A 26,811-nucleotide genomic window follows, 5' to 3' on the forward strand; every position below is an offset into this window, starting at 1 on the left:
TAACGACTCAAAATAATGTTTCTCCCCCAGAATGGCCTGAACGCTCTTCATCTGGCCTCCAAAGAGGGACATGTAGAGGTTGTTGCTGAGCTGCTGAAGCTCGGAGCCACTGTGGATGCAGCCACAAAGGTAAGGCACGCCCAGCCTGGCATGAAAGTGGGCAAAACATGGCCGCCTTTGTTAGAGTTCAAAGCAGAATCTCTAATTAATGAGGCCCTAGGGATTTCCTGTGCCAAGGGCTACATTTATATCATTATGCATATTCAGTCTGATCAGTTGAATTAAAAGGCACATGGCTTTTTTTTACAAAATGCAGTTTCAACTTACAAAATCATAAAGTCTCAGTATTTAGTAACATTTGAGAAAGCTGAAACCAATTACTACCAGGGCTGTAGGATCAATAAATCAGTTCATTAAGAACAGTCTGACTGCATGAAGTAGGGTAATAGATGTTTATCAGTCTCGAAAGTGTTACAAAGCCATTTCTGAGGACTCCAGTGAACCACGGTGAAAGCTATAACAAACGGAAAAAACCCAGGACATTGGTGAACTCACCAAACTTACTCCAAGAGTGCATCAATAATTCATCCAAGAGGTCAGAAATGAATCCAAAACATAAAAAAAAAAACATGTCTTACTAAGGGTCAGCGTTTGTGATTCAGCAATAAGAAAGAGATGGAAGAAATGTCATGCAGTGGAGAGCTCCGAGACAAAAAACACTGCTGACCAAAACAAAAAGAAAAACTCACTAAGGCTCGTCTCAAATTTACCAAAAAACATCTTGATGATCCCCTAGACATTTTGGGAAAAGTGTAACGTACCTACAGAAATATGAAAGTGTGTACAGCAGAAATTAGAGTGTACTGCACCAGAACTTGGAAAACTTAATGTAACTGATTTAACCGTGAATTTCATTTTACCATAAATTGTCCAGCTTTCGGATTTTAATTTTGCTCTCACAAAAATGTAGCTTTTGTAACAGAATATGCGAGCAGTACCAGCTATAAACGGAAAATTAAGTGTAGACTTTAGTCCATGACCTTAATAAAAAATTGTCAAGAACAGTGAGGCAATATTTCCTCTTCAGAGATATGAAAGAGTCAATACCAGCTACTACATGGTAAATGTTTTCACCAAAGGTTTCAAAATATAGTTTTCACATGAAGTCGGATTGGCTTCACGTCTTCCTAGAGAAAATGAAATCATTTCAAAACTGCTTTTTGTATTTATGTGGGTTGCCTGTCTGACATTACAGCTTGTTTTTTTAAAAAACATTTAAGTGAGCCCCCCAAAAAACAACAGAATATAAAAAACAGTAAAAGGAAAAAAATTTCCATACCACTGCATAAAGCAAGTCAAACAAAAGGCGCGGAGGCAGGATACTTTATATGCTGCATAAATAGATATCCTATACTCAAAAAAATATCACATCACTATTCTGACGTTGAAAAGGGTTCAGAAGCGGAGCCAACGGAAACATTATTCACATTTGTACCTTGAAGGCTTTTTATTCCCATTTCGTCGACTGGTTCGGTGTCTCTGCCCCGGGCCGCTCGCCTGGTGCTGACATAAACATGAGACGCAATAAAATATTTAAGATCAAGGAGAAAATCTCCAATTAAAATATCTCTGTACTGTGACCCTGAGGATTCGTAGGGATTAGTTTGGATGTTGCGTGCATCTTAATGTCATCAGATGTTAGGATTTGGCTCAGCTTTGTGGGCAGCAGAGAGGATACCTTGACTTAGAGATTTCTGTTGTTGTGTGTCGCCAGCCTTCTGACATTGTTTTGCTCTATTTGGGGAGAAAATACAATGTCGTGCTCGACTTTGATTTGTTAAATAATGTATGGCGCACTTTGCAGACTTTTCATTTGCAAAAAAAAAATGTCTACAATGTATTCTTTCCACTATTTCTGCAATTATATGTTGCTCTAAATTGATTTTGCTCTCTCCCATAGGATTGCAATTGAAGCTTGTAGTTGTAATAGCATTTCAAGTGGTCAAGTCACTAGCTATAACTTGTACCTTTTCGGAGTCTGCTTTGAATATCAGATGTCTGCTTGATTTCACTGTGACTGAATGTGGTAAACGTGAGCAATCACTGTTTTGTCACAAGCACATTCCATATCAGATAGCCAGAGGACAATGTGAGGGTCAGTCCTGCCTTCACTCTGACCCGGACACATTCGTAGAAGGCTGGTGAGGTTTTATTTTTAGGCCAGGTCTCATTTACGTGTGGGACGTCGGGATCGGAAGTGACACATTGCTGGCAGTGCGGCCAGGGGGATGCCAGAGTCCCCAAATACCAGTTCAAGCATGTGATTGGTCAGGATGGGATTTACTAGAGCGAATGGATGTGACCTACGGTGACAAAGAGCAAAAATGGTGGAACAGGTGGGCCAGAGCTTAACGTGCATTCCCTTGGCTGTTGTGTGTAATCCAGAAAGGAAACACTGCTCTGCACATAGCCTCACTGGCTGGCCAGGCGGAAGTCGTCAAAGAGCTGGTTACCAATGGAGCCAACGTCAATGCACAATCTCAGGTGGGACACGCGCACAAACATTCGCCTACAGATAAACCAAAAAAAAAACTAAGGTGCCCCTGCTTCGTTGACCTGAAGCCAGTATAATGTAATCACACTTCCAGTGATGCACACATTTGTTGGGCCTGATAGTGTATCAGGCAGTCACTGACATTGTGGGAATCACTCAGTGGAAAGGATTTTACTGACAGTAGGTGGCAAATTGCCAACTAGGCCTCTGCGGAAAACTGCTGTCCGTGCATTTTACATTTAACTCTGTCAAGGTGAGAAGTGACGAGAAGTCTGACTGCTTCTCTTGAAGCAGGGGTCTCCAGCTCCCTGCTTGAGAGACACCATGCAGCAGCTTTTAAATGCTCCACACCTCTGTAGTACTTTAATGGCATGAAAGAGGCTTTTTTCTTATTTGATTGAAGAATGCTAAAGCACAAATGCATTTAGCAGTTGCAGGACAGTGTCTCTTAAGAACTGAGGTTGGACATTCCTTTGTTACAGCAGATAGATCCAAAAACAACACACAAGTATTACATTAAGAGTGTTTGTGATGATGTTCTTTTGGCTTGATATTTAACACTGATGTTGTCAGAAATATTGGATGAATCTGAACAAAACATAGCTTCATTCATCTTACATAGCTGCTGATATTTTTCTGAAATGAATTATTTGGTTGAAGATCCAGTGATCTTGTGTTGTGTTGACCTGTGTGTAACTGTATCTGCTTTTGTGCCTGTGTGGTTTTTTGACTCTGGGCTGTGCAGAATGGCTTCACCCCTCTCTACATGGCAGCGCAGGAGAACCACCTGGAGGTGGTGCGGTTCCTTCTGGAGAACAACGCCAGCCAGAGCATCGCCACCGAGGTAAACGTGTGTGCGTACGTTCTACTCACACGCCGGTTCGGTGGTGTGTTTCTGTGTCAGTGCTGTCGTACAGTTCGTCTCCGTGGGTTTGGCTCAGTCACTTGTGGTCTTCACAGCTGTTGTACTAACCACGTTCCTCTGCTCCTTTTGTTTCCTCCCCCTCCTCCCTTTTCTTGTCCCACCCACTCGCTCCGCACCTTCCTGTGTCTCCGTATGTCCCTCCGTCCTCTGGGCTGTTTGCTGCCATGGTGTTTTCCCTCATCCTCTCTGCCTCACATCATCACTCTGTTTGCTTCCTCCTGTCCTCCTGTTCCCACTCCCTCTCTCTCCCCACCTCCACCTCTTCATCTCTTCCTGAGAGCCATGGCAGAGCCTCATTGATCGGCAGCGTATGTTGGTGGAGGCAGAGTGACCTTGAGTCGGTCACAAGACGTGGTCGGCTCTGCTTGCTGTCTCTCCTCCACCGCTGCTGCCGCGATTTAACGCCACTCAGTCTGTGGGACTCAAACACACAAACAGTGATAAGTAGCTGCTAGTGCTTATACAGGAGGCAGTAGCTATCTACAAAATGGGACGTCCCTCTGACACACACACACACATACATACACACACCCTGATAGGTATATATTTAAAAGAACCACTGAATCAGCTGTATTTGTGTGACATATCTGATGAGCTGAATGGACCATGTGATCCAATGATGCTATATTTCAAGAAAGTTAGCAAATAATGAAAAATCCAGCTTCTTGATTTGCTGGAAAGTATTACAGATCATTAATTATGGATTTGTTTTCCCCATCACAGTTTTGCAGGATTAGTGTGAAATATGTCACCACCAGTTGTAATCATTCAAGAGCTTTCAAAGTATCGGTTCAAATTTTTATAAACTGAGGTTCTGTGAAATTATCAGTAAGGATTTCTGTAAATATTTCATCTGGCCCCGAGTTTGTAGAAATTGTTTGCTGTGGGCACAGGTGTCAGACGGACTGCCATTTGTTTAAATTTAGTAAACTCATTGTGACAACACTGGATTACTCTGAATGCGTTGCTATATTAAATGTTTACACAATCAAGAGAGACAGTTATTCAGTTTTCTTAGCAGAGTAAGATCTTATTGCTAATGAAACTATCCTGGTGGAGAATTAAGCTGTTATGTATCTATAGCCAACAGATTGTATCTTCCTGTACTTTGGGGATCAAATCAAGCATGACTTCATTTGCTGAACTTATATTTTGTGTCTTTTTTGCGCTGCATTCAAACAGCAAGTCAGACGTGTAAAAATGTGCAAGCAACATTTCTACGTCTTCTGTTCTAAAACCTGCTTCACTACCATCAACCTGCCACTCTTCATCCATTGCATCTCTAAGTGAAGCGTTTATCTGTTTGGCATCGGTGACCTTCTCTGTCCCCTCGTCTGCAGGATGGCTTCACCCCTCTGGCGGTGGCCCTGCAGCAGGGCCATGACCAGGTGGTCTCCCTGCTGCTGGAGAACGATACAAAGGGCAAGGTGCGTCTGCCTGCCCTGCACATCGCCGCACGCAAGGACGACACCAAGGCCGCGGCCCTGCTCCTGCAGAACGACCACAACGCCGATGTGGAGTCCAAGGTGAGCACTGGGGAAGTTCAGCTCTGATCCGGGGCCTTCGGTCGGCTGGTTAATGCCAGATTTTTGTTTGAACTCAAATGACTGCATTTTTCTATTTGTTTTGTTTCTTGCCTTCTTTTCTTTCTTGTTATTGGAATTTGTTGCAATTATTTATATTATTTTTATTTCTGGCAAAAAGGAGAAAGAAGTAAGGTGATTTTGAGGAAACTTGATTACGGATTGGGACCCTGATTTGCTCTCTGCTTTGGTGTTGACTAATACGAGACAATAAGTGTGATAATGGTCATTGTTTTCAATTTTATGTGTTCATACAATGAACAAAAAAAACCTACTAATGGCGTTACAAACCTCCAAAGGACTATTAGTACATACCATCAACATTCTGGACCTTTTGATGCATGGCAGCCATATTGAATTCTGAATTTAGGATGACTTAAGGATGTCTGATCGTCCCAGTCAAGATTTCAGGAGGAGCTTTTGTTGTATTTCAAACCGGAATTTTGAAAATCCGATCTCCAAGCACATAAAATGCATCATAAGTGCATTACTTTGCAAAGATCTTGAGTTATGACTCTTTTTTTGTACTTTTTTTGATGTTTATAGTCATCTTGATTAAAAAAAACTATTTGAATGTTTTCAAAGTGCTATAAATTCAACACGATTCTGCAGGTATATTATTGTAAGCTACTGATCTCAAGCAGGAAATCTCATGCGAATTTGATTCAGGGTGCATTATTTCTCACTGAGCTCCTTCTCTCCTCTTTGCCTTTTCTGCCTTTTTTTTCTCACTAACTGCCCATTTTCTCTTCTTTTGGCTGACTTTGTAGATGATGGTGAATAGAACAACAGAGGTACACATATATATGTATATGTACATTATGTAGTTTCCTCATTACAGTTCATAAAAAACAAATAAAACAACAAATTTATTGCCCCCGACTTGATGCAGTTGTGTTTCTGCAGCCCTATATTATATCCCACTGTTCTCCATTTTAGCTCGTGTCTTCCTCCTCTTCATTGCTTCATTATGGTGTATACCTCAACTCATGAAGAAGAGTCAAAGTAAAAAAAATAATAAAAGCATGTTCATACCAAAATGTAAAAGGAAAAGAAAAATCTGGAGCTAGAGGCTTGGGTATCAAGGTTTTCCTTGATTTAAAGGGTTTCATGGTGTCCAAACATGTCCAAGGTTTCTCTTTTTGGCAAATGATTTGTGAATGTTGACAGAAATGTCCATGAAACTGATCTACATGATAACCAGTGACCGCATGAGAAGTGGTTATCATCCACTGAAAAGCTGCAGTGTGTCTATAACTTGCATGGCAATCCCTATCAGCTGCAAAACGTCTCGCTGTCTAGCAACAGCCACTCGGTCTGTTGGTAGAACAGAAGAACTCGGTCTTTAGCATACAGTGCCTCGCAAAAGGATTCGCTCAACCGTTTCACACTTTGACTTTAGTGCGATTTATTGCAGTTTTATGCGATGAACCAGCACATCCTTAAAAAGCCCAAAACATAATGCAACCACCACCGTGTTTCACTGTGTAGTTAATGTGCCACACGTCTTGGTTTGCATGTTTGCTGAAATGTTCATGGCACCACATCAAGACTTTTTTAACAACAGATTTGTATTTTACAATGACAGATCTGCTCATACTTGAAATATCAACTATTTTTATTCTGAGATTGATTACACAGAGGCGGAACGTACAGCAGTTATATAGGTGTAAGTCACACTTCCTGTATTTTCATCTGCTTAAAAATCTTGGAAACAATAATCATCCTTCCACTTCACAGTGCTGCTCTGTTACATCTTGGTCTATCAAATGAAATCCAGAAGAAATATACTGACATGGCAATCCCTTGTCAGTTTTTGCTCATAAAACAATAAAATGGTTAAAGGACATGGATACTTTCGCAAGGCACTGCACCTCCTGTCCTAAATTCGTCCACTTGGAAGCATTTTGCATGGGACCAAAGCAACAAACATGACACAGCTTCTGCGTCACACCAAAGCCAGGTGGCCACCTCCTGTGTGTGCCCATTTTGCTTTATTCCTGCCTTTGGTAGGCCTGACAGTCAACTGATATGATTCACCCAAAAATGGCCTTGCTGACCCGAAGCTTGAGCATCGTGGTAAACAAATGTGCATAATTTTCAGATTGCTGAAGTGCTTGCGATGGATCGATTAATTTATCACTAACTCACAATTTTTCAAAGGATCAGATGACAGTTTTATGTTTAAATATCAATTAAAAGCATTTCAAATTGATTGCAACTGTAGAGTTGCAATCAATTTGATTTTAGTACCTAAAAATTGTCATTTGCTTGCCAGTTCTTTTGTTCTTTTGTTTTTTTTTCTGGCTTTTTCAGCAGTTTTAACTAACAATGTAATCTTTCATGATGCCTGCCGTTTAAAATGTAAAGAACTGGATTTGAAGTTAATTTCTAGCGTAGTGGTCTTCAGCAGCAAAATGGTCAGCATGTCAAAAAGTTTAATCGGTCACTCAAGCTTTATTTATAGAGCAACTTTCATAAACATGAATTTATAGATGTTGAAACAGAAGGATGGACATAAAACCATCCAGAGGCGCGTATTCACAATGATCTAATTATTTAGACAGACAAAACAAATAATAATTGATAATACATGATAATAAGACGATAAAGATAAAACATCGATATAAATTAAGCAGTACTATGTAAGCCCAACAGAATAAACCTTCATAGAGGCAAATAAGGAGATGAACAACTGTGGTTTATTTTTGAAATAATTTTCTTTTCATTCAAGAAAAGTCTAAAACATTTCAAGCTCTGCTTTAGATTTTATACCATCAGCTCTTAAAGACACATATCTATGACAGGGAAGGCGTTAATATTGATAAGCATGTATCTGGACCCATGTGTAATGCATCTGTACAGACTTTCTCTTAGAGAAAACGTCAAATGTTGGTGATCATGAATTTGTTTAATGTAGACAAAGACTGAGATCCTTTTGAATATCCTTTTGAATTATTTTCTAACATAATGCATCTGTTTGTCTGGTTGTGTTCCTCCTCCTCCCCCCCTCAATCCTCAGAGCGGCTTCACCCCCCTGCACATCGCAGCTCATTATGGCAACATTAACGTGGCCACGTTGCTGCTTAACCGAGGGGCTGCTGTGGACTTCATGGCTCGAGTGAGTTTATTCTACCCTCTGGTGTCTGGTGGAAGTATTACCGACTTTTACCAGCTTTCAATAGAGAGACAAGCAAGCTCAGGCAACAGAGTAACAAGGAAATTCTTTTCGTTTCTAAACGTTTACTTCGTTAGCAATATTGACAGCGTGGAATGTCATATGAAAATAAAATCCACTGCATCAGAAAAAAGACGACTATAAACCAAAAGGTCGTCTTTACCACTTTGATGCAACATGGGTCACACTGTGTGACAAAATCAAACTCTACCTCTTTAATGGCCGTTTTGCATTTCTTGTATATTTTATAGGTTTTACTCTGCACAAGCTGCTTAGTTCCTCCAAAATAATCCTATAAATATTTTCCACAGCAACACTATTAGATCTGAGGCCAAGTGCAACCAAATCCTCTCCCTCATCAGATGTTGCCTGCACCATATTTAATAGGGGCCTAATTACTGGCTGTTTTAAGAGGTCGCTGGTGTTTGTGCTGATTTTGACACTGATTACACGTCTAGAGCAGAAGGGATAGTTAGAATCACCCAAGGAAGAGACTCAGCAGATGCTTTGTTTTTGTTTTTAATTTACATCATTTATTTTCACTAAGGGTCGGCCTATGGTTGTTTAATTCTTGAAATTGCTGGTTAAATGAGAAATGGCTAATGATTAAATGCTTTAATTACAGTTTCATTCAACTGGTGCTGTTGGCCGATCAGAGGTAAATCAATTTGTGGTTAAATATTTATAGAGACGTTCCTATTTTTCTATTAGAACGACATCACTCCGCTTCATGTGGCATCGAAAAGGGGCAACAGCAACATGGTGAAGTTACTACTAGACAGAGGGTCCAAAATAGATGCAAAGACCAAGGTCAGATTACACTTTCCTTCCATAAAAATAGTAAATTTATCCATGAAAGACCCTGTAATGAATATTTATGTGTTTATATGTTTTCAGGATGGCCTGACGCCTCTACATTGTGGAGCGAGGAGCGGGCACGAGCAGGTGGTAGAAATCCTTTTGGACCGAGGAGCGCCCATCCTGTCCAAGACCAAGGTAGCTACCTGAACCATAACTTTGTGAGCCGATGCTTTGCTCGTTAAAGGAAGAGGTCAGAAAGACATCGCAATTGTTCTTGGCTGTTAAAAAATAAGGTCTCAGTAAGTCATACCTTCATCAATAACACTGACACGTTTGTTTCAATCAGCTCCTCTGATCACACAGAGCGATTTGAAATCTGTTATCCAATCAGACAGCAGAGCTGTTGCTGTAGGGTTGTCGCATTGTCTCCATAACGTCTGTGCGACTTCTCCAGAACAGCCTGTCCTCGCTGCGTAAACCCTGCCGTTTGACCGCGCAGGACAACCAGTGTAACACCATAGACATTGTTGTAATGACCTCGTTATAACAATGCTTCTGTAACAGCAACTTCCTTCACAGTTTTACCTGTGCAAGCGCACGGCTGCGTCCTAACTGCCTGTGTCTGTCTGTCCACCTGTGTACGTGTCTGTCTGCGTGTGTCTGTTTGTTTGTTTTTTTCTTTTCTCTCTCTCTCTTTGTCTGGATCTCTCCGTCTCCTCCCCTCTCCTTCTCTGTTCTCTCTGCCTCTCTCCGACGCCTTGTAGAACGGGCTGTCGCCGCTGCACATGGCCACTCAGGGGGACCACCTGAACTGCGTCCAGCTCCTGCTGCAGCACGACGTGCCGGTGGACGACGTCACCAACGACTACCTGACGGCGCTGCACGTCGCCGCGCACTGCGGCCACTACAAGGTGGCCAAACTCATCGTGGACAAGAAGGCCAATCCGAATGCAAAAGCTCTGGTACGGACGATGTTGGAGCAAACTGTGTTCAAAACGAGTTAATACGACTGTTGAATTTTAGTTTGTGAACCAAAAGCAAGTTATTTTGATGCATTCTCTTAATCTGGCATGACAATCCAGGCCAAATAGTTGAATCATAAACCCAACTTGGTGTTTCAATTGAACTCTGATCACAAATATGTCTCAATAGTTTCAGAAGACCTCCTGAAGGGTCTTTGAAAAAGTCTTAACTTCAGTTGCTTTTTGAAAATAGACCAGTTCAACTTCCCTTACAGACGGCCTAGAAAAGGTACACATCCAACCAGAAAGCTAGTCGGCGGGAAAATGGTTGAGCCTTAACTTAAGGGATATTTACCTAAATATTGTAGGAGCTATTTCTCCATTTTTTCAGTTAAAGTTTAGAATGTAGATTATTTAGTTTGTTTTTATTGGTTTATTTTCTAGTTGATTTATAATTAGAATGTTTATTTTGTTGTTTCTAAATAGGTTTTGTGGTTAGTAATTAACTTAATTGTTAATTGATTTCAGTTTGGGAAGTGGGTGTGTTTCACAGTATAAAAATGTAGAGTTTAGATAAGTCTTTAGTCACGTGGGTGGTCTTATGGTTTTTTACCTGTCGTCTGTCATCAGTCAGTCAGTTTTATCAGTGAGATACTTTATTCAGGTGCAGGAGTTAGAACAGATTTATCCGAAGACTGTAACTTGTTTTTAGCTAAAAACTGAATAAAGTAAACAAAGAGCTGCATTTTGACTGTTTTGACCCTTTTGTTTTGGACTGCGTAAACCAGAACCCACGATGCACAGTATTGACTATTTGAGTTTATTTTATTTTGCTTTGATCACTTTTGAGATTTGAGTTTTTTCAATTTTGGAATTTAGTTTTTGGACAAATAGTCAATACAAATATTAATGCACCAGCCTGTGTGCCTGTTCATATAGCCCAAAATTAACTCTGTTTTTTTGTTTTGTTTTGTTTGCATAGAAGCCAAATCTTATTTTAGATTTCCAATTTTAGACTTTTGTTGTGGTGTATATTTTTCAGTTTGACTAAAAAACGAAACAAAACAAAAGTAATATTGAAAAATGTGGCTGGACTACTCAAGTTTCTGTTTAAATCAGCAATTTGTTGATGTGACATTCAAAACTGGAAGAAAAAAGAGACTTAAAAAGGTTATTTAAGGTGCTTCCACTGTTGAACTTATAACTTAAAAAAATAAACCTAATTCCTCCTGAAGTCCTCACTTACTTATTTCCAGCTGACCTTTTCACCACATTTATTTTCCTAAGTGGTCATTTTCTTTCTTTCTTTCATCTAATAAACAATCTCTTTTGTAACTGTAAAACTTCCAATGTTGACTAGATGTCAGTGTAGCATTAATTTTCTCCCTGTCTAGAACGGCTTCACTCCACTTCACATCGCTTGCAAGAAGAACAGAGTAAAAGTGATGGAGCTTTTGCTGAAGCACGGAGCGTCCATACAGGCCGTAACAGAGGTGCAACAGCAAGCCGGAGCGCAGTTCTAACAAAATCTGATTTGTTTTGCTCTTCAAGCTTGACATGATGTTTGAATCGTTACTGTTTCTGTGCAGTCCGGCCTGACGCCGATCCACGTGGCAGCCTTCATGGGCCACGAGAACATCGTTCACGCACTGACACGCCACGGAGCGTCACCCAACGCCACCAACGTTGTGAGTGGATGATATCTAAATGGTGCTGATTGTGGTTTTGTCCATCTTTGATTTGAAACACGTTGTGTTTGTGTCCTCTAGCGAGGGGAAACGGCTCTCCACATGGCGGCGAGGGCTGGCCAGGCAGATGTAGTTCGTTATCTGCTGAAGAACGGAGCCAAGGTGGACACCAAGTCTAAGGTCAGTGTAAAGCGCCTCGGTGTGATTTATTCAGTCCACTGAGTAACGCTAAGGGTCACCTCATCGCTCTGCGCATAGGACGACCAGACAGCGTTGCACATCTCCAGTCGGCTGGGAAAGGTTGACATCGTCCAGCAGCTGCTGCATTGTGGTGCTTCTGCCAATTCTGCCACCACTTCGGGTTACACGCCCCTCCACCTGGCCGCCCGCGAAGGGCACCAGGACGTCGCCTCCATGCTGCTGGAGAACGGTGCCTCACTTTCCTCCGCCACAAAGGTAAATCCCACAGAGGTCAGGTCAAACGCAGACACTCGGGGAAATAGAACGGAGGTCATCCGGTTTCAGTACCACACTTCCCCACTAGTAGGCCTCCGGGCTGCTTGTTCTGTTTTCTGTTCCACATCCAATTTCAATTCTGACAATTGGATTTTGGGGGGATTTGTAACATTAGGATTGTGACTGCACTGTTATTTAAAACTGTTCCTGCAGATGATAATGATTTTTGGTTCTAGCTCAGACCGCATATCCAAGTAGCGGCAGAGATCAAGATCAGAAAAAAGAGATGAGGAGAAGAATTAATGCAGCTGGTTTGTGGAAGTGTGCCATGTGTAGCTGAGGGGCGTTTTTAAAGGTCACCTGGATCGGTGGAGCAGATTAATGGAGAGTGAACCCCATAGTGGGGTCTGTCTCACTAACACTTACTCACTCGGACCCTCTGGGGACTCCCACAGATACCGGGCAAGAAATGGATGCAGCTGCATGTAAGAGAAGAGGAATTGGACTTCAGGAACTACTAGTTAATTTGTGATATTTACTGAGCAGCCTCTCATTTCAGCAGCCTGTCTTCTCCTTCACTGTGTGTGGAGGTCATGTGAATGCTGACTGTAGGCAGTCAGAAAGAAAGGAGGTCATGTGTTTCAGGGCAAGCGGGCATTTGTGGGAGTCCCACATTCCTTTGGAAAATATGACCAAATGTCTTTAAATATCTGCACACACACACACAGGAAGCCGAGTGCTGCTCATTTTGTAGCATATTTGGCTCATTGTCTGAGGCATTTTTGATCCGCTGTTTCTTCTGTGCAGTTAATTCTTTCTAACAGCAAAGCAGACACGAGCTTGATTATCACTCTGGTCATAAAAGGACAAAACAAAAATCTCAAGTAGGTAGTAACTGTTTAGGGTTCTTTAATCATTTTGTTGTTGATTTTTACACAACAGCCTAAGTCAGTTTTTAATTATCCATTTTACTTAAATGTGACATTTTATGAGCATTTTTGAATCATAATTCTTATATCAAATTGTGCGACCGTTCATCTCCCTAATGTGACTGCCTCAGATCACGATAACTTCACCCCTCACATTAGAACACAAATTAATTCATCCACCATGGTAGCGCAGGCCTTTTCTTTTCAAACTTTCAGACTGAACCATAAAAATCCCTTCCCCTTATATTGTCATCTACATCTGGGCTTTTTGAGATCGCTTTTGCAGCCGTGTGCTTCCACTTACTAGTCAAATTTGGACTCAAATTGCATTCAGTGACCTTCCTAGCTCATTATCATGTCAGTGTTTAGTTAGACCGACCATCCTGACAAGTAAAGCTAAGCAAGAGTTAAACAACACATCTCACCAATGAAAAAAAAAATACTTCACTGGCCTTCGTTTCTCTCAAACAGTCGCCTGACCTAAGCTTTATAAGCTCCAGCTGCGACCATTTTAATGGAACTGGACAATGAAAAGTGAGATGTGTGGTTTTAAAAAAAATTACAAATCATATTCAATCTCTATAAACCTTAGAGTTATTGCGACTCTCTTCTTCTGTGGTGTTATCTTGTTGTTAAACAGATATCTTACCCTCAGTAAATAAATCTTAGTGCATCATTACTTTTATGGCACAACCATTAGATTAGACTTAGGTCAGATGATTAGAGTTATATGAAGCGCTATATTGCTAAAATAAACTAATATACAAAGGTATCAAAAATATCCTATGAACTTTCTTCTCTTTTTATTTACATTGTATTCAAGTCCACTGATCGGTTTTGCTCTGTGTCCAACAGAAGGGGTTCACGCCGCTGCATGTAGCAGCAAAGTACGGCAAGATGGAGGTGGCCAGTTTGCTTCTTCAGAAGAGAGCCCCACCTGACGCTGCAGGAAAAGTGAGGACAAAATTACCTTGCCTTTTCTTTTCATGAAGATCAAAACCTTTCCGTATTTAAGCTGCTAGAGGGTAAATAGAGGCCCAAAAAATAGAAGAAGTTGTCCAGGTCTGGTGGTCTTAAAGTTTCTGACTTGTTAATAAAAGATTGAAAGTCTTTAGCAGATGTGACAGCCTGTTCTAATTCAACAAAGTGTCGGGAATAATATGCAGTGACAATATTCGATCTCCATCCAATACAAGCAATAGATGCTCCAGTTTTTGTTACCCATTTTTTTGGGATACCTTAAGATGATATCAGGGGAAATAAATTTCAATTCGACTCAGCGAGGCTAAGTGTGTGGGGAAACGGCGACTCCACTTTCATTAAGCAGGTTCTAAGGATCGGTTTGGAGTCATTCTGCAGATGTTTGAAATGGCCCAACAGGTTATTTCTGGTATATTTTGGCAGCAGCTGCAATAAAGCTGGCCTACTTCCTGTTTTTATTTTCTGACCCTGAAATTTATCCTCACATGCGTCCAGGTTGGCCTCGTTATGACATGTTTTAATAAATGCCATGTTTTACCAGTTTGACGCTGCAGTGTGGGAACTGAAATCGTTATTGTGCAGTAATAAGCTCCGTAGAGCATTTTAAAATAAACAGGTAAACCCCTAAAATGATGCTGTGATAATATTTTATTTCTCTTTTAAATGTGGGGCGTCCAGAGTCCCTCATTTAATATCACAGTTTAAGTTATGAAAAAATGGAAAAGGTTCTTGTGCATCTTATAAATGTGATGGTGGACAATAAGAAAAAAAGAATGTTACAAACAAAGTCAAGTATTTGGTCAGTGACACATTAATTTGCCTTTTTTTGCAGATGCTAACATCCAGCTTTCTCTCCGTATTCTGTTGATTTGATGCTCTAACTTTATATTAGCATGTTTCTAATTATACATGCTAAGTGATTTCTAATATTCTGTCTTGCATGCCGTTTGTATGTGTGTGTGTGTGTGTGTGTGTGTGTGTGTGTGGTGTGTGTGTGTGTGTGTGTGTGTGTGCGTGTGTGTGTGTGTGTGTGTGTGTGTGTGTGTGTGTGTGTGTGTGTGTGTGTGTGTGTGTTGTGTGTGTGTGTGTCTTAGAGTGGGCTAACTCCGCTGCATGTAGCCGCTCACTACGATAATCAGAGAGTGGCGCTGTTGCTGCTGGATCAGGGATCTTCCCCTCATGCTGCCGCCAAGGTATCTGCACAAACATTACCTCATAGCTTTTTTATATATATATGTATATATGTATATATTGTGGATTGGATTTAGAATGATAGGTCATCCCATCTCATAATTGGCTTCCTTTGAATTTTCTCAGCCAGCCAGACTTTGCTCCTGCATAGTGGCTTCAGTGACTTCTAGGAAACCATGTATAGTTTAGTGATACTCCATGCAATTTGCTCTGGATGGCAGCGCTTGAGAGACTATTTTTCAATTTCCTTTTTCTCAGTCATTCCTTCCTGCATGTCTTTTTTTTTCTGTTTGCTTATAATAAAATATCAGGTGTGTATTGGGTGCATTTGGATTAATTTAAGCGCTTCCGGCAAGTTGTTACTGGTGTTATGCTGGAGGAGTCTGTCTGCATAATCTTTCAAACAAATGCAAGCTGTACATTTTTTCAGAGCCCGACATCACGTGTATTTCCACGCTCAGATAACAAAAACCATTGAAAGGTCCCATGAAAATGAACTCAGAGCTGATTTTTAGAAGGAGGCCAGGTTAAAAAAACATAGTGTGCTTTTATCTGTATATTTTTAGAATGTGATCTAAATTTACCAAATGTGACAGATGCCTTTTGCACACACTCTTAATCGTTTTTACTAGCTCTATTTTAAGCTTTAATCTCCTTGATACTTTTTGGGTCCTAAAGCTGCATACAAATTTAAATAAACCCTCCTCGGTTTTTGCCAGTGGAAGATACACTCATCAGCCCTAACGTTATAGCTCCCAATGAAGTGCCCTGCAGTGCTAATTCTGGTACCACTAAAACCAGTATTAGCATCTTTAGCTATTTTAGGAGAAAATTTCAGCCAACATGCATTAAAGAGCCTTTGCCACACCTGACCCTGTTGCAGATCCTAAAATGTTTCTCAATAGGTCCGCTTTTGATAAGTATTGACCATCAGATGAGAGATGGGGATTCGAGTTTCAAACCTGGAATTAATTTAACTTAAGCCTTGTTTTGCTGAGCAGCTTGGATTGGTGTGGGTTGGTGCGGTTTTTGTGGTCCGGTGTCTTCAGGAAAGGCTCGGTTCTATTGTGTCACTCATGCTATGGTAAACAGTGGTGGTTTACTGTTAGGGTTAACACCTGTTAAACATACATTAACAAAGACAGAAAAGACAAAAGAGTTGGATTCTTTTCTTTCTCGCGAGGAGAACGGACAGAGATGTGCTTCAGTTACAATCTCCTACCGCTCTGAAGCATATTTTGTCTACTCCTCTCTTTTATTATTTTTAGGATCCCTAATCACAAGGACGCTGTAGCTCTAAAGGGAGGGGGAACAACTCTTCACACAGCTACAGCGTCAAAATGTTAATTCACTAACTAACACACAATCATTCTGTACTAGATAATCTCCTTTCAGGCACAAAGATTAATAAAATATGTAGTGATCTTAGCAATGATGGTTTTATTGGAGGCCAGCAACTCAACCGAAGCAGAGCTCTTCACCAAGAGGTAAACCTGCAGGAAGATTTTGTTTCTGCTCTCTGTCAGTGAGGCCTTCTGAGAAAGGAATCAGAGCAAATCAACAATACAAGAAACATTCTTAAATCTATAATGAGATTAACTTTAAGGAAAGCATCAATTAAAGATACATTATAAAGATCAATGAGAATAACAAATAATTGATAAATAAAATCACAATTTCTCCAACATTTACCATAGCATAAATTTTTTTTTTTTTTTATGCTATGGTTAATATCACAGTTTAAGTTATGAAAAAATGGAAAAGGTTCTTGTGCATCTTATAAATGTGATGGTGGACAATAAGAAAAAAAGAATGTTACAAACAAAGTCAAGGATTTGGCCAGTGACACATTAATAGGCCAAATCCTTGACTTTGACATATTTAAGCGCTTCCGGCAAGTTGTTACTGGTGTTATGCTGGAGGATAAATTTTCAAACAAATGCAAGCTGTACATTTGTTTGAAAATGTACGGCTTTTTCAAACAAATAGCCTTCACCTGAGCTGCCCCAGGTGAAGGCTATTTGGGGAGCGTTTGTGCTGTCTTCCTCTCAGCTCAGGAAGACAAGGTCAACGTTGCAGTGCCCGTATTGTCAGACCTGGGTAAAGTGACTTTGATTTGACAGAAGACCTGCAGTTTTTGAGATGTTGCAACCTACTTTAACAATTAATAGAATTTGTAGTTTTTCTTTTGTCCTTGTGTAATACCAGTGTCAAGGTTTTTTTTTTCTTCCTTCATTAATTTAGTTCTAGGATTATCTTTGATTAGCTTTTGAGTAATGACAGTCTACTAAATCTTGAAATGACCCAGAACTTTTCTCCATCCAACAATTTTAGATCAAGTAAAAATAAGTTATTATTGATCTACCGTCAATTTTTATGATATTTTTTATTGATCTACATTTTGAAGGTTTTGTACTTTGATCCATTGAATGTGAGGACAATTTTATGATTCTGAATAAAATGGATAAATTATAGAGAAAAATAAATCTCAGATGTTTTTGTCACCTTGACTATAAACCTGAACCATAAATTAAAATGAGGTTGATCATATAAATGACCTGCAGTTCCATCAAATTAATATTTTAATTCCCCTTTCTTGTCCTAGAACGGCTACACGCCTCTCCACATCGCTGCCAAAAAGAACCAAATGGACATCGGGACCACACTGCTGGAGTACGGCGCAGACACCAACGCTGTAACGCGGCAGGGCATCAGTCCAATTCACCTGGCGGCGCAGGAGGGCAGCGTGGACCTCGTGTCCCTGCTGCTGGCCAAGAATGCTAACGTCAATGTGTGCAATAAGGTGACCGGTGCCAGTTTTTACAACACGTAAACCGATGTTTGAAACAAATGTGGAGGAACATGTTTAGCTTTCGATTCCAAAACATACAATGTGAGATTTTTGTTTTTCAGTAGGATCTTTGGAACTGCTTTTTCTTAAAGAGTTGTTTCCTGTTATTCTGTTCTGAGCTTCATCCAGGACATTTTTGTTCATGCGTTGCATTGTGTGTGTACTTTAATTTAACACAGAGTGGGCTCACGCCCCTGCACCTCGCAGCTCAGGAAGACAAGGTCAACGTTGCAGAAATCCTTGTAATCAACGAGGCTGATGTCAACTCTCGAACAAAGGTAAAACGCTCTCAAACAGTCCAGTCTGCAAATACAAACATTTTTTTTTAGCCTTATTCGGGTTTTGTAGTTTTTTGGGGGTTTTTTGCTGTTGTTTCATTCTTTCTATCTTGGAGTTTTAACATTTCAAGTAAGCAAAAAGTGTTGACCGATCATCCAGTTCTGCATCAAACAAATACATTCTCATACAAAGTCGACCTGTATGTGTGCGCTGGGGCTGAGCTGCCCCAGGTGAAGGCTATTTGGGGAGCGTTTGTGCTGACAGGACAGATGTCTATAGGATAAAGATCATTCCTGCTCTGATCTCTAAGTGTTGTGCTCATAATCATAACTCAACATGAGACATGAAGCATTGTTCTGGTTTTTTGAAAAGCCTGCTGAGAGTTTGGTTATACGGACATGTTTCCACATTTTTAAACAAAATATTTCTGAAAAGAGAGATATCTGTTAGAAATGATACAGCTTCTTGCCTCTATTGACCGTCCATAACTCCGTCCTCTCTCCCTTTCGTCTTCTTTCCTTTTCATGTCCCTCCATCTGCAGATTGGATACACTCCCCTACATGTGGCCTGTCACTATGGCAATGCAAAGATGGCAAACTTTCTTCTGCAGAACCACGCCAAAGTCGACGCCAAAACGAAGGTAAACCAATGTTGCAGTCAGTATCAGTCACTTTAAATCTCTTTGATATCTATAGCAGCACCAATTTCATGTTTTATTTAGTTTTTTTAACAACAGATCAGTCTCAGTTTAAGCTGAGGAGGAAATCCTAACCATTCCATCGAGTTTCAAACGCAATTCACCAAAGAAGAAGTTGTTTCAGTTCAAGTGTTTTCACTGTGTCTGTCTCCATCTAGAACGGCTACACTCCACTCCACCAAGCAGCTCAGCAGGGCCACACCCACATCATCAACCTGCTGCTTCAGCACGGAGCCTCGGCCAACGACCTCACCGTGGTGCGAACACCGAGCAGACCGGCCAAAATGCTGAATGCTTTCTATGATTTCTGGACCTGTAATATCGTTCTCTTTTTTTTTTTTCCCTCAATGGTCAGAATGGAAACACTGCCCTTTCAGTGGCCCGCCGTCTGGGGTACATCTCTGTGGTGGACACTCTGAGGCCCATGACTGATGAAAACCTCTCAGCTATGGTGAGACACTGTCTTCTACTCAGCAGTTTCCTCTTTTAATGTTAGAAAAACCTACATCAATGCAATTAAGCTCCACTTAATCGTGTAGGTGCCAGCTTGTCCAAATCAAACCTGGCCTTCCAGTCAGCAGCACAATTAATGGAGCGAGTGAGCAAATGTGGCATCATGAGCCGCCAAGTTAGTCCGACACGCCGTGTCACGTGTGTGACGTTGCCCTGATTAAGAAACATAGAGAAGGCTTAGATTGGAGCTTAGGTTTCTTCTCCTTAGCCAAGGTCACAGGCAGCGATCCTATTGACACAAGGCTCAACGAGAAGTGTCAGGGTTGGCCACAGGAGAAGAGTTTGCACTCGAGACAATGCCAAAGTTACTGGGAAAAGTTGGGCAAAATGGCCAGTGAGAAGCAATCTTTTTGAGTGGTAGGAAGTAACAGACTGCACAAGGTAAAACCCATGTATGCTGAAGCGTCAAGTGTTGAACAGACAGACAGAAAGAAAGAAAGTATAATGTTTCTCCAACTATGTGTCATGTCACTTTGATTGTGTGTGTTTTGTTTGTTTTTTCATTCAGAGTGCCTCAGAAAAACACAAAATCAATGTCCCGGAGACCATAAATGAGTTCCTTGACATGTCAGATGACGAAGGTAAGTGAATTATTGTTAAAATATCTGAGATTTTATTGGGGTTTTTTTTTATTAAATCATGATTACCACCTGCATTGTGTGGTTGATGTCTTTGACATTTGCATACTTAACTGTATGTGTCCAAATCACGCAGTTCGGACTAATGTGCCACAGATTCTCAGAGAAGAGTCTTTTTCTGATTTTGATGAAGGTACTGGTGACCAATTTGAATCTGTTTCGTGCTGTTTGCTTTCTTTAATCCGCAGACATTTTCTTACCTTTAGCTCACTGTGCTAAGCAGCCTTTGCTTTACTACCAATCAAAACTCGTTCTTCAGCTGAGTGAAGTGATTTGTTTGTGGTTGCTGTTAGACTACTAACCACATGTGCTACAAAACCACATCCTGCCTGTTTATATTGTTTGTTTTGGTTTGTGCATCATTTTAGCCACATGCATTTTATTTGAGATCTGCAAAGTTATGTTCTGTCGAGCTTTATCCGTTGACTCTGCTGGTCTTGGAAAATCAAACACTGAATATCTTTGTCAAAGAACACTTTCTGTAAAATATCGATGCCCTTTGACCATTCTCACAGCATGATGCTGCCATCACCATGTTCACTGTCTAGTCGTTTTATCCCTTCGCATGTACTGTTGTCTTTTGATCAACAATTCAGATTTTTATTCCTCATCAACCATGTCATTTCCTGTGCTATAAGCCTCCTACATGGCTTATAGCAAACATGAATCATTGTTTCTTATAACTTTTTTTTTTCCAACAGTGGCTTTCTTCTTGCCAGTCTTCCATTAAAGCCATGTGTTCCTGTGTTCCCTGGTCATGTTTACTAATGTCCTCCTGAGAATCCCTTTCTCCAGGATTTAGTGTGATTAAAACGCACATAGTTGGTCGCGCTTGATGTTATTTAGAGAAAAAGGGGCCTGAATACTAAACATAGAAAACTGTGATTCTTTCACGTACCCCTTCACAATTTTGTGCTATTTTGTTAGTCATACAAAAACCCAAGAAAATACACTGAGGTTTGCAGTTTTAATGAAACAGAATGTGGAGAATATAATGGATATAAATACTTTAGAAAGGCTCTTTAAGCCAGAGATAACAAATTGCGTTTTTATCACTTACATGATGAAGTATGACTGCGGCATGCTTGGTTACAGAATGCCTTTATTCCTCCAGAACCGTGTTTATGGTACGAGTCACACAGTTTAAAGCTGCCACCTTCAGCCCACTGCAGTTTGTTTTGGAACCACCGACCTAACACGCTTGTAAAATTGATGAGGTTGTTCACAGGCTGTTGCTTAGGGGATGGTTGGGAAGGCGGCGGTTCTTTGTCAGGCGATACGGTTGGACTGCACAAACATATCAAGTGATGGTGGATGAATTTATTTTTGAGCTGGTTCCTCGCTGGCCTTGTGCGCTTCCACCAGTGTGATCTTTAATTAAAAAAATAAGACAAGAGAATCCTCCTAGTGCTGTGTATGAAGTTTTGGTAGTGTGTGTACCACCCTGAACAGTGATCCTGTTCAGAGTGGACTTGATAGCAGCCCAATAGAAGTGAGGACAGATTGGGTGTTTGCTTCCAGGAGTGGAGTCCCTCCTGGCTGCCGGACGGTTTTTTTGGTCTGTGTGCGAGTTTGTCTTAAAGAGGCAGGGGAAAGTAAAGACTTACCACAACTCTCTTTAATCCAATATGGGGGAATCCAATTATAGCCCAGATTGGGTAGTATGTGTTGTTCTAGCTGTTTGTGTGGCTTTTCCTTTACTTACATTAAACTTTCAGCAGGCTTCTGTAGTTTCCAGTTGTACTGCAAATGTGGTAAAACCTTTAATATTCGTTATGCCCTACTTTCATGGAGTATTTGAAAAGGCCTGTTACCAGATCTGGTCTGGTATTTTTTGGTTGCGTTGGTGTGTGTGTGTGTGTCTGTGTTAGAAATCACTGGATGCAGCATGCAGAGAAAACAGAAAGAGGAAGAGTTGCGGCTCAATATTTTCTTAAAGACTGGCAGAAAAAAAAAAAAAAAAAGGAAGGTGCCTGCTGAGTATTTCATCACTACTGACACTACTTCCCCCAGTTTGACATGCAGCCAAACTCTCCCTGGCTTCCAGCATAAAGAGTCCCTCACCCCCCACCCCACCCCTCTCTCATTCACTGTCCTCTCCAGTGAGATTCTCAGGCATTTGCTCAAACAACCTGTCAGCTGACTGTGGCTCCTCTCCACGGAGCCCTAAACTCTTCCAGTGACGGTGCTCTCTGTCTCTGCTTGTATTTGTTGAAGACCAGGAGTTTCTCTCTCTCTCTCTCTCTCTCTCTGTCTCTCTCTCTCTCTGTCTCTCTCTAACTCGCTAAATCCAATAAGATGAGCTTTCTCTGAGCCGGAGAATTAACTCCTGCGGTCAGGCGGCTTTTTGACTTCTGACATCTCTTCCCTCGCGGCGACACAAAAGTTCCAAGTGTTTGGATTTGTCCCATTTATTTTGCGAAAAGAGGGACGGAAGAGATGGCGCGCACCGGCGGATCCAAGCGCAGAACTTGTTGCTGTTGTTGTTGTTGCTGCTGCCCGGACGCAGGGAGGCGCAGGAGTTGACTGAAGAAAGAGCGCAACTGTTCCCGTCTGCGCCAGAAGCGCACCGAATGGACTGCTCGGTGTAGGTCTTCCTTAGTTTTTGTACTTATTTATAATTTTTTTCTGGTCTATGTTTGGGTTCTGTTGCTTCAAGTTTGGGGATCGAGAAAAGGCGCATAGGAAATAATTAGCGGAGCTGCGATCAACATGGCTGCGTCGGAAAAAGGTGAGCATGAAGGGACATCGAGGATGTACAGTAATTAACTCAAAAAAAAAAAACTACATTGACACGAGCCGTCTGGGTAGCTGAAACATTTTATTTCAGGGCGAATTTATTTATTTAGTTAGTTAGTTAGTTAGTTGTAAGCGGAGATTATGGTAATGGAGCACAAAAACTGTATTTTTGTGCCAATTTAGTGTGCTTGTATTTGAATGGGTCTGTGAAATGTTAGGAAAAAAGAAGTGGATTTCTTGTTTGGTCCAGTCAGACAAAAAAAGTGTAGAAAACACAGGAAGTTGCACCAGGAATGTAGGTTTAATGTATTTTGAGTTATTTATTTTTTTTAAACATTTGGAAATCTGATGGGAACATAAAGACACAATTAGGGGTTTTAGTGCTTCCCTGAATTGCACTTAGTTCCTGCATGTAGTTGAATGATTCTTTCATTGAAACATTTCATTTAAATGAGCAAAACCAATGCCTCGAATAACAGATATTACAATTATGACGAGCAGTTTCATTAACTCTGCTTCAAACATGTCATTTTAAGCTGTTTACCAGATAACAAAGATTGGTGTTCTGATACACAATGTGTCAGAAATCACATTGTATGTTTCCCAATTTACTGTCAGTAGTGCCACATTCAGATGTCCAATCAATAATAATAATAATAATAATAATAATAATAATAATAATAATAATAATAAAATGACCTCTTTTCAATTAAGACTGAGTGAGGGGGAAAAAAACACATAAGTTAGTTTACACAAACACTTTAAAATGCATTTTGAACATTTTAGCAAATGTTCAACTTGTCATCAGGTTTTTATGTGTACCTATAAGATAACAATTGTGTGCTGAAATATTATATTATCAATCAAATCAAAGCTGTTTTTCATCTATACTTCCAGATTTGAAAGATGTTACCATTGAAGAGAAATATATATAACATATATAATATTTTAACAGTTTTAACATATTTTTAATATATATTATTGTTGTGTATCATGTTCTTTTTTTAAATCTATGTGGACTAGGAATCTGATGAATAAATCAATCAAATCATATGTTCTACTGAAGACATTTTTGATCTTCATAAGGCCCAACATTAAAAATGAGTTTGGTTGACACCTCTGTGTTTTAGCATCTGATCAGTGGCTGATCAGCTCCGATCTTCCTTTGTGATATCGCTGACCCAAATACACACCAGCAGAAACTCTTTTACATTTGAATAAATCAGTGTCTGATATTTACTGTCAATGCAGCCTACATTTGTTTGTGAAAAAAAAAATGGACACAACTTAAACATTGTTCAAAACACAAAACCAATGGAACCAATTTGAACCGGAGCATTTTGTCTTTTTTTTATTATTAGCTTGAACACTCTTCTGGTTCCGTCAGTTTTCTACCACGTTTCTTTTTCTTTTTTTCCATTATTTTTAAAGAAAACAAAGTAAAACGAGCTCTTTTCCAAAGAAAAAAAAAAAAAAGATTTCCTCCGTCATGTGTGCGTTAGAGTTGGGTTTTATTTTGAAATCAGACTCCGGAAGTGCTCTTGCGCCGCTGCCTTGACGGCGGTCGGTGGCGTCTGCTCGGAGTGCGGCAGTGCTGAAGGCAGGAGGGGGAGGGGCTGCGGTGAAGGAGCACAGTGTTGCAGGCAGGACAGAGACGGACATGAGGGAGAAGGGGAAGCACTCCGGCCGCTCCGGCGGCTTCATCGATCGGCGTGTCATCGTCCACCGGTCCGCCGATCGAGGTGCGATGCGCTGCTGAATTTTACGCTTCTGTACTGTTTATTTTTCCGGCTTTGCTTGTTTTCATCACAGTTTGAGTGCTGTGATGAGAGGTGCGTTTGATTTTTTTTTTTTTACAGGACAGCAGCAGATTTACCGCAAAGTTGCTTTCTCGCTGCCTCTCCTGATGTTTTCTGTTAAATCCTCTTCCTAACCTCTGAATGAGCTGCAGTCGTTTGGGATGCTCGCTGTTGTGTGCCACAGTCTATTGAACAGAGTCAAATAAAAGTAGCAGGAGGCTGTGCATCTGCAGTGATGTTTTGGGTCCAACGTCACAGTGCTGCTGATAATTGCCCCCAGGGCCTTGATAAATTCTCTGATCTAATAAGAAAGAGATGGACGCCGGCTGCTCTGGTTCATTTTCCTTCTCTGAGGTGCTGCATCGCCTCCTCCTTTATCTGCTTGTGAAGTTAACAGCTGGATGTTGTGATTTCACCCCCCATCCCTCCAGGTGAGGATGCGATGACCGGTGACACTGACAAATACCTGCGACCTCAGGACCTCAAGGAGCTGGGGGATGATTCTCTCCCACAGGAGGGCTACATGGGCTTCAGCATAGGAGCTCGCTCTGCCAGGTAGGCGCCTGTCATTTGAGTTGAGTTTATATTGAACCTAACTGGGTAATTGGGAGATTTTCGATGCCGTAATCACGTTCATTATAGATTTATAACCACTGCATTGGCCGCTGCCTGTGCAAAACCGAGGCATGTTGTGAGGAGTTGGGCGTTCTGGTTTATCTGAACACAAAACAAATAGAGAATAATATGGAAGTCACCTCAAAACAAGAGCCTGGAAAGTTGCCATCTAACGATTCAACCTGACAAAACAACAAAAAAATGATTCAGCGTTTTGCCTGACCTAATTCAGACCCAGGCCACGAAACGGCCCAGAGTGTAGCGCGGCATACAGACGAGCCGCATGAGTACACTTTTCAAAGAGACTACAAAAGGTTGTTGTGGAAAACTGGCAGGCCACAGGGGAAAACACATCAGAGGCTATTGTTTCTATAGTGACAGATGGCAGATGTACGCAGATATACGGCGATGGCTGGATTGATAAAAAAAGGAAACGGAGAGGTGAGCGGCGACAGGAAGCTGCTGGCATCAGCAGGGCTCGGCAAACAAGGGAAACCCAGAATTAGATGGAAAGATTCCATGTAAACAAGTTTTTTTTTTGGTTTGTTTTTGAGGATAATGATGGAAAAAGTCTCAGTAGTCGCTGAATGTTAAGCTGTTCAAATGTTAAGATGCCAAACAATGAAAGGATTTACTTTTTATTTTATTTTACTTTTTTGCTTCACTTTTTGTGTTTAATATTAGAGATGCAGTGATCCAATATTTGGGTCAGATTTCTAATATTCACGTTTTGCAAAACTTTGAATAGCTGACACCAAATGTATCTGATTCCACTTTCAATTTAGAAAAATATAATGTACCAGATTCAAGATATTTCTTTCCAAACGTCCTGCCAAGAGACACCAGTTATTAAGAAATTAAGGTGATGCCACAGCTTGTGTGTGAGAAGTTGCTTCTTTGTTTTGCTAAAACTTCCAAAAGAAGATACATTTATTGCACTATTATTTGTTGTATTATTTTAGTAGATCTTTTTAAACTCTCTTTTGCAACTAGTATGATTAGCATGGCGAGCATTAGCTGTAGCTGTTGCGTCATCAGAAACATCCCAAAAGAGAAGTGGACTGGACATTTTACGTCAGCATTTCTAACTTTAAATTGCTCTTCTAAAATATGTACAGTATGTAAAACTGAAGTCATGTAGAATTCCTCCTCCAAATGCATTTTTACTCCTCTAAAACTGGTTAAACTTTACTTTTACTTGCCAACTACTCAAATGTCTCTTTACAAGAATGTGAATGTCGTGAAATATATTAAATTATGTATTATTGATCTTTGTTTACGTATGACGCTGAGCAAGGCCTTTGCTTTCCCTTACCTTTCTGTTTACACATCGACATTGCATGGTTTTGCTTTTGCTGGGCTGCACACACACATACACACATCCATACGAATCTAAACAAAATGTGCTTAGAGTAGTGCAACCATGCAAAA

The 26,811-nt window shown here is 40.7% G+C and overlaps 1 protein-coding gene across 10 annotated transcripts in view; it reads left to right on the forward strand.

The window, feature by feature from the left end:
- Nucleotides 1-26,811, forward strand: part of LOC129359710 (ankyrin-3-like) — a 91,744-nt gene that overhangs the window by 26,464 nt on the left and 38,469 nt on the right. For 5 of the 10 annotated variants that reach the window (XM_055029531.1, XM_055029533.1, XM_055029534.1 and 2 more), the window contains exons 3-24: nucleotides 31-129; nucleotides 2,446-2,544; nucleotides 3,300-3,398; nucleotides 4,820-5,005; nucleotides 5,833-5,856; nucleotides 8,085-8,183; nucleotides 8,952-9,050; nucleotides 9,138-9,236; nucleotides 9,806-10,003; nucleotides 11,398-11,496; nucleotides 11,593-11,691; nucleotides 11,773-11,871; nucleotides 11,950-12,147; nucleotides 13,932-14,030; nucleotides 15,152-15,250; nucleotides 17,854-18,051; nucleotides 18,279-18,377; nucleotides 18,921-19,019; nucleotides 19,235-19,333; nucleotides 19,432-19,527; nucleotides 20,098-20,170; nucleotides 25,197-25,320. In XM_055029531.1, coding sequence (XP_054885506.1) covers nucleotides 31-129; nucleotides 2,446-2,544; nucleotides 3,300-3,398; nucleotides 4,820-5,005; nucleotides 5,833-5,856; nucleotides 8,085-8,183; nucleotides 8,952-9,050; nucleotides 9,138-9,236; nucleotides 9,806-10,003; nucleotides 11,398-11,496; nucleotides 11,593-11,691; nucleotides 11,773-11,871; nucleotides 11,950-12,147; nucleotides 13,932-14,030; nucleotides 15,152-15,250; nucleotides 17,854-18,051; nucleotides 18,279-18,377; nucleotides 18,921-19,019; nucleotides 19,235-19,333; nucleotides 19,432-19,527; nucleotides 20,098-20,170; nucleotides 25,197-25,320 — 2,483 coding nt within the window. The remainder of the gene's footprint in view (nucleotides 1-30; nucleotides 130-2,445; nucleotides 2,545-3,299; nucleotides 3,399-4,819; nucleotides 5,006-5,832; nucleotides 5,857-8,084; nucleotides 8,184-8,951; nucleotides 9,051-9,137; nucleotides 9,237-9,805; nucleotides 10,004-11,397; nucleotides 11,497-11,592; nucleotides 11,692-11,772; nucleotides 11,872-11,949; nucleotides 12,148-13,931; nucleotides 14,031-15,151; nucleotides 15,251-17,853; nucleotides 18,052-18,278; nucleotides 18,378-18,920; nucleotides 19,020-19,234; nucleotides 19,334-19,431; nucleotides 19,528-20,097; nucleotides 20,171-25,196; nucleotides 25,321-26,811) is intronic. The other 5 variants (XM_055029532.1, XM_055029538.1, XM_055029539.1 and 2 more) reach the window with 3 other exon arrangements.

The sequence above is a fragment of the Poeciliopsis prolifica genome, unplaced genomic scaffold (assembly GCF_027474105.1).
Source record: "Poeciliopsis prolifica strain line A6 unplaced genomic scaffold, Auburn_PproV2 SCAFFOLD005, whole genome shotgun sequence".
NCBI lineage: Eukaryota > Metazoa > Chordata > Actinopteri > Cyprinodontiformes > Poeciliidae > Poeciliopsis > Poeciliopsis prolifica.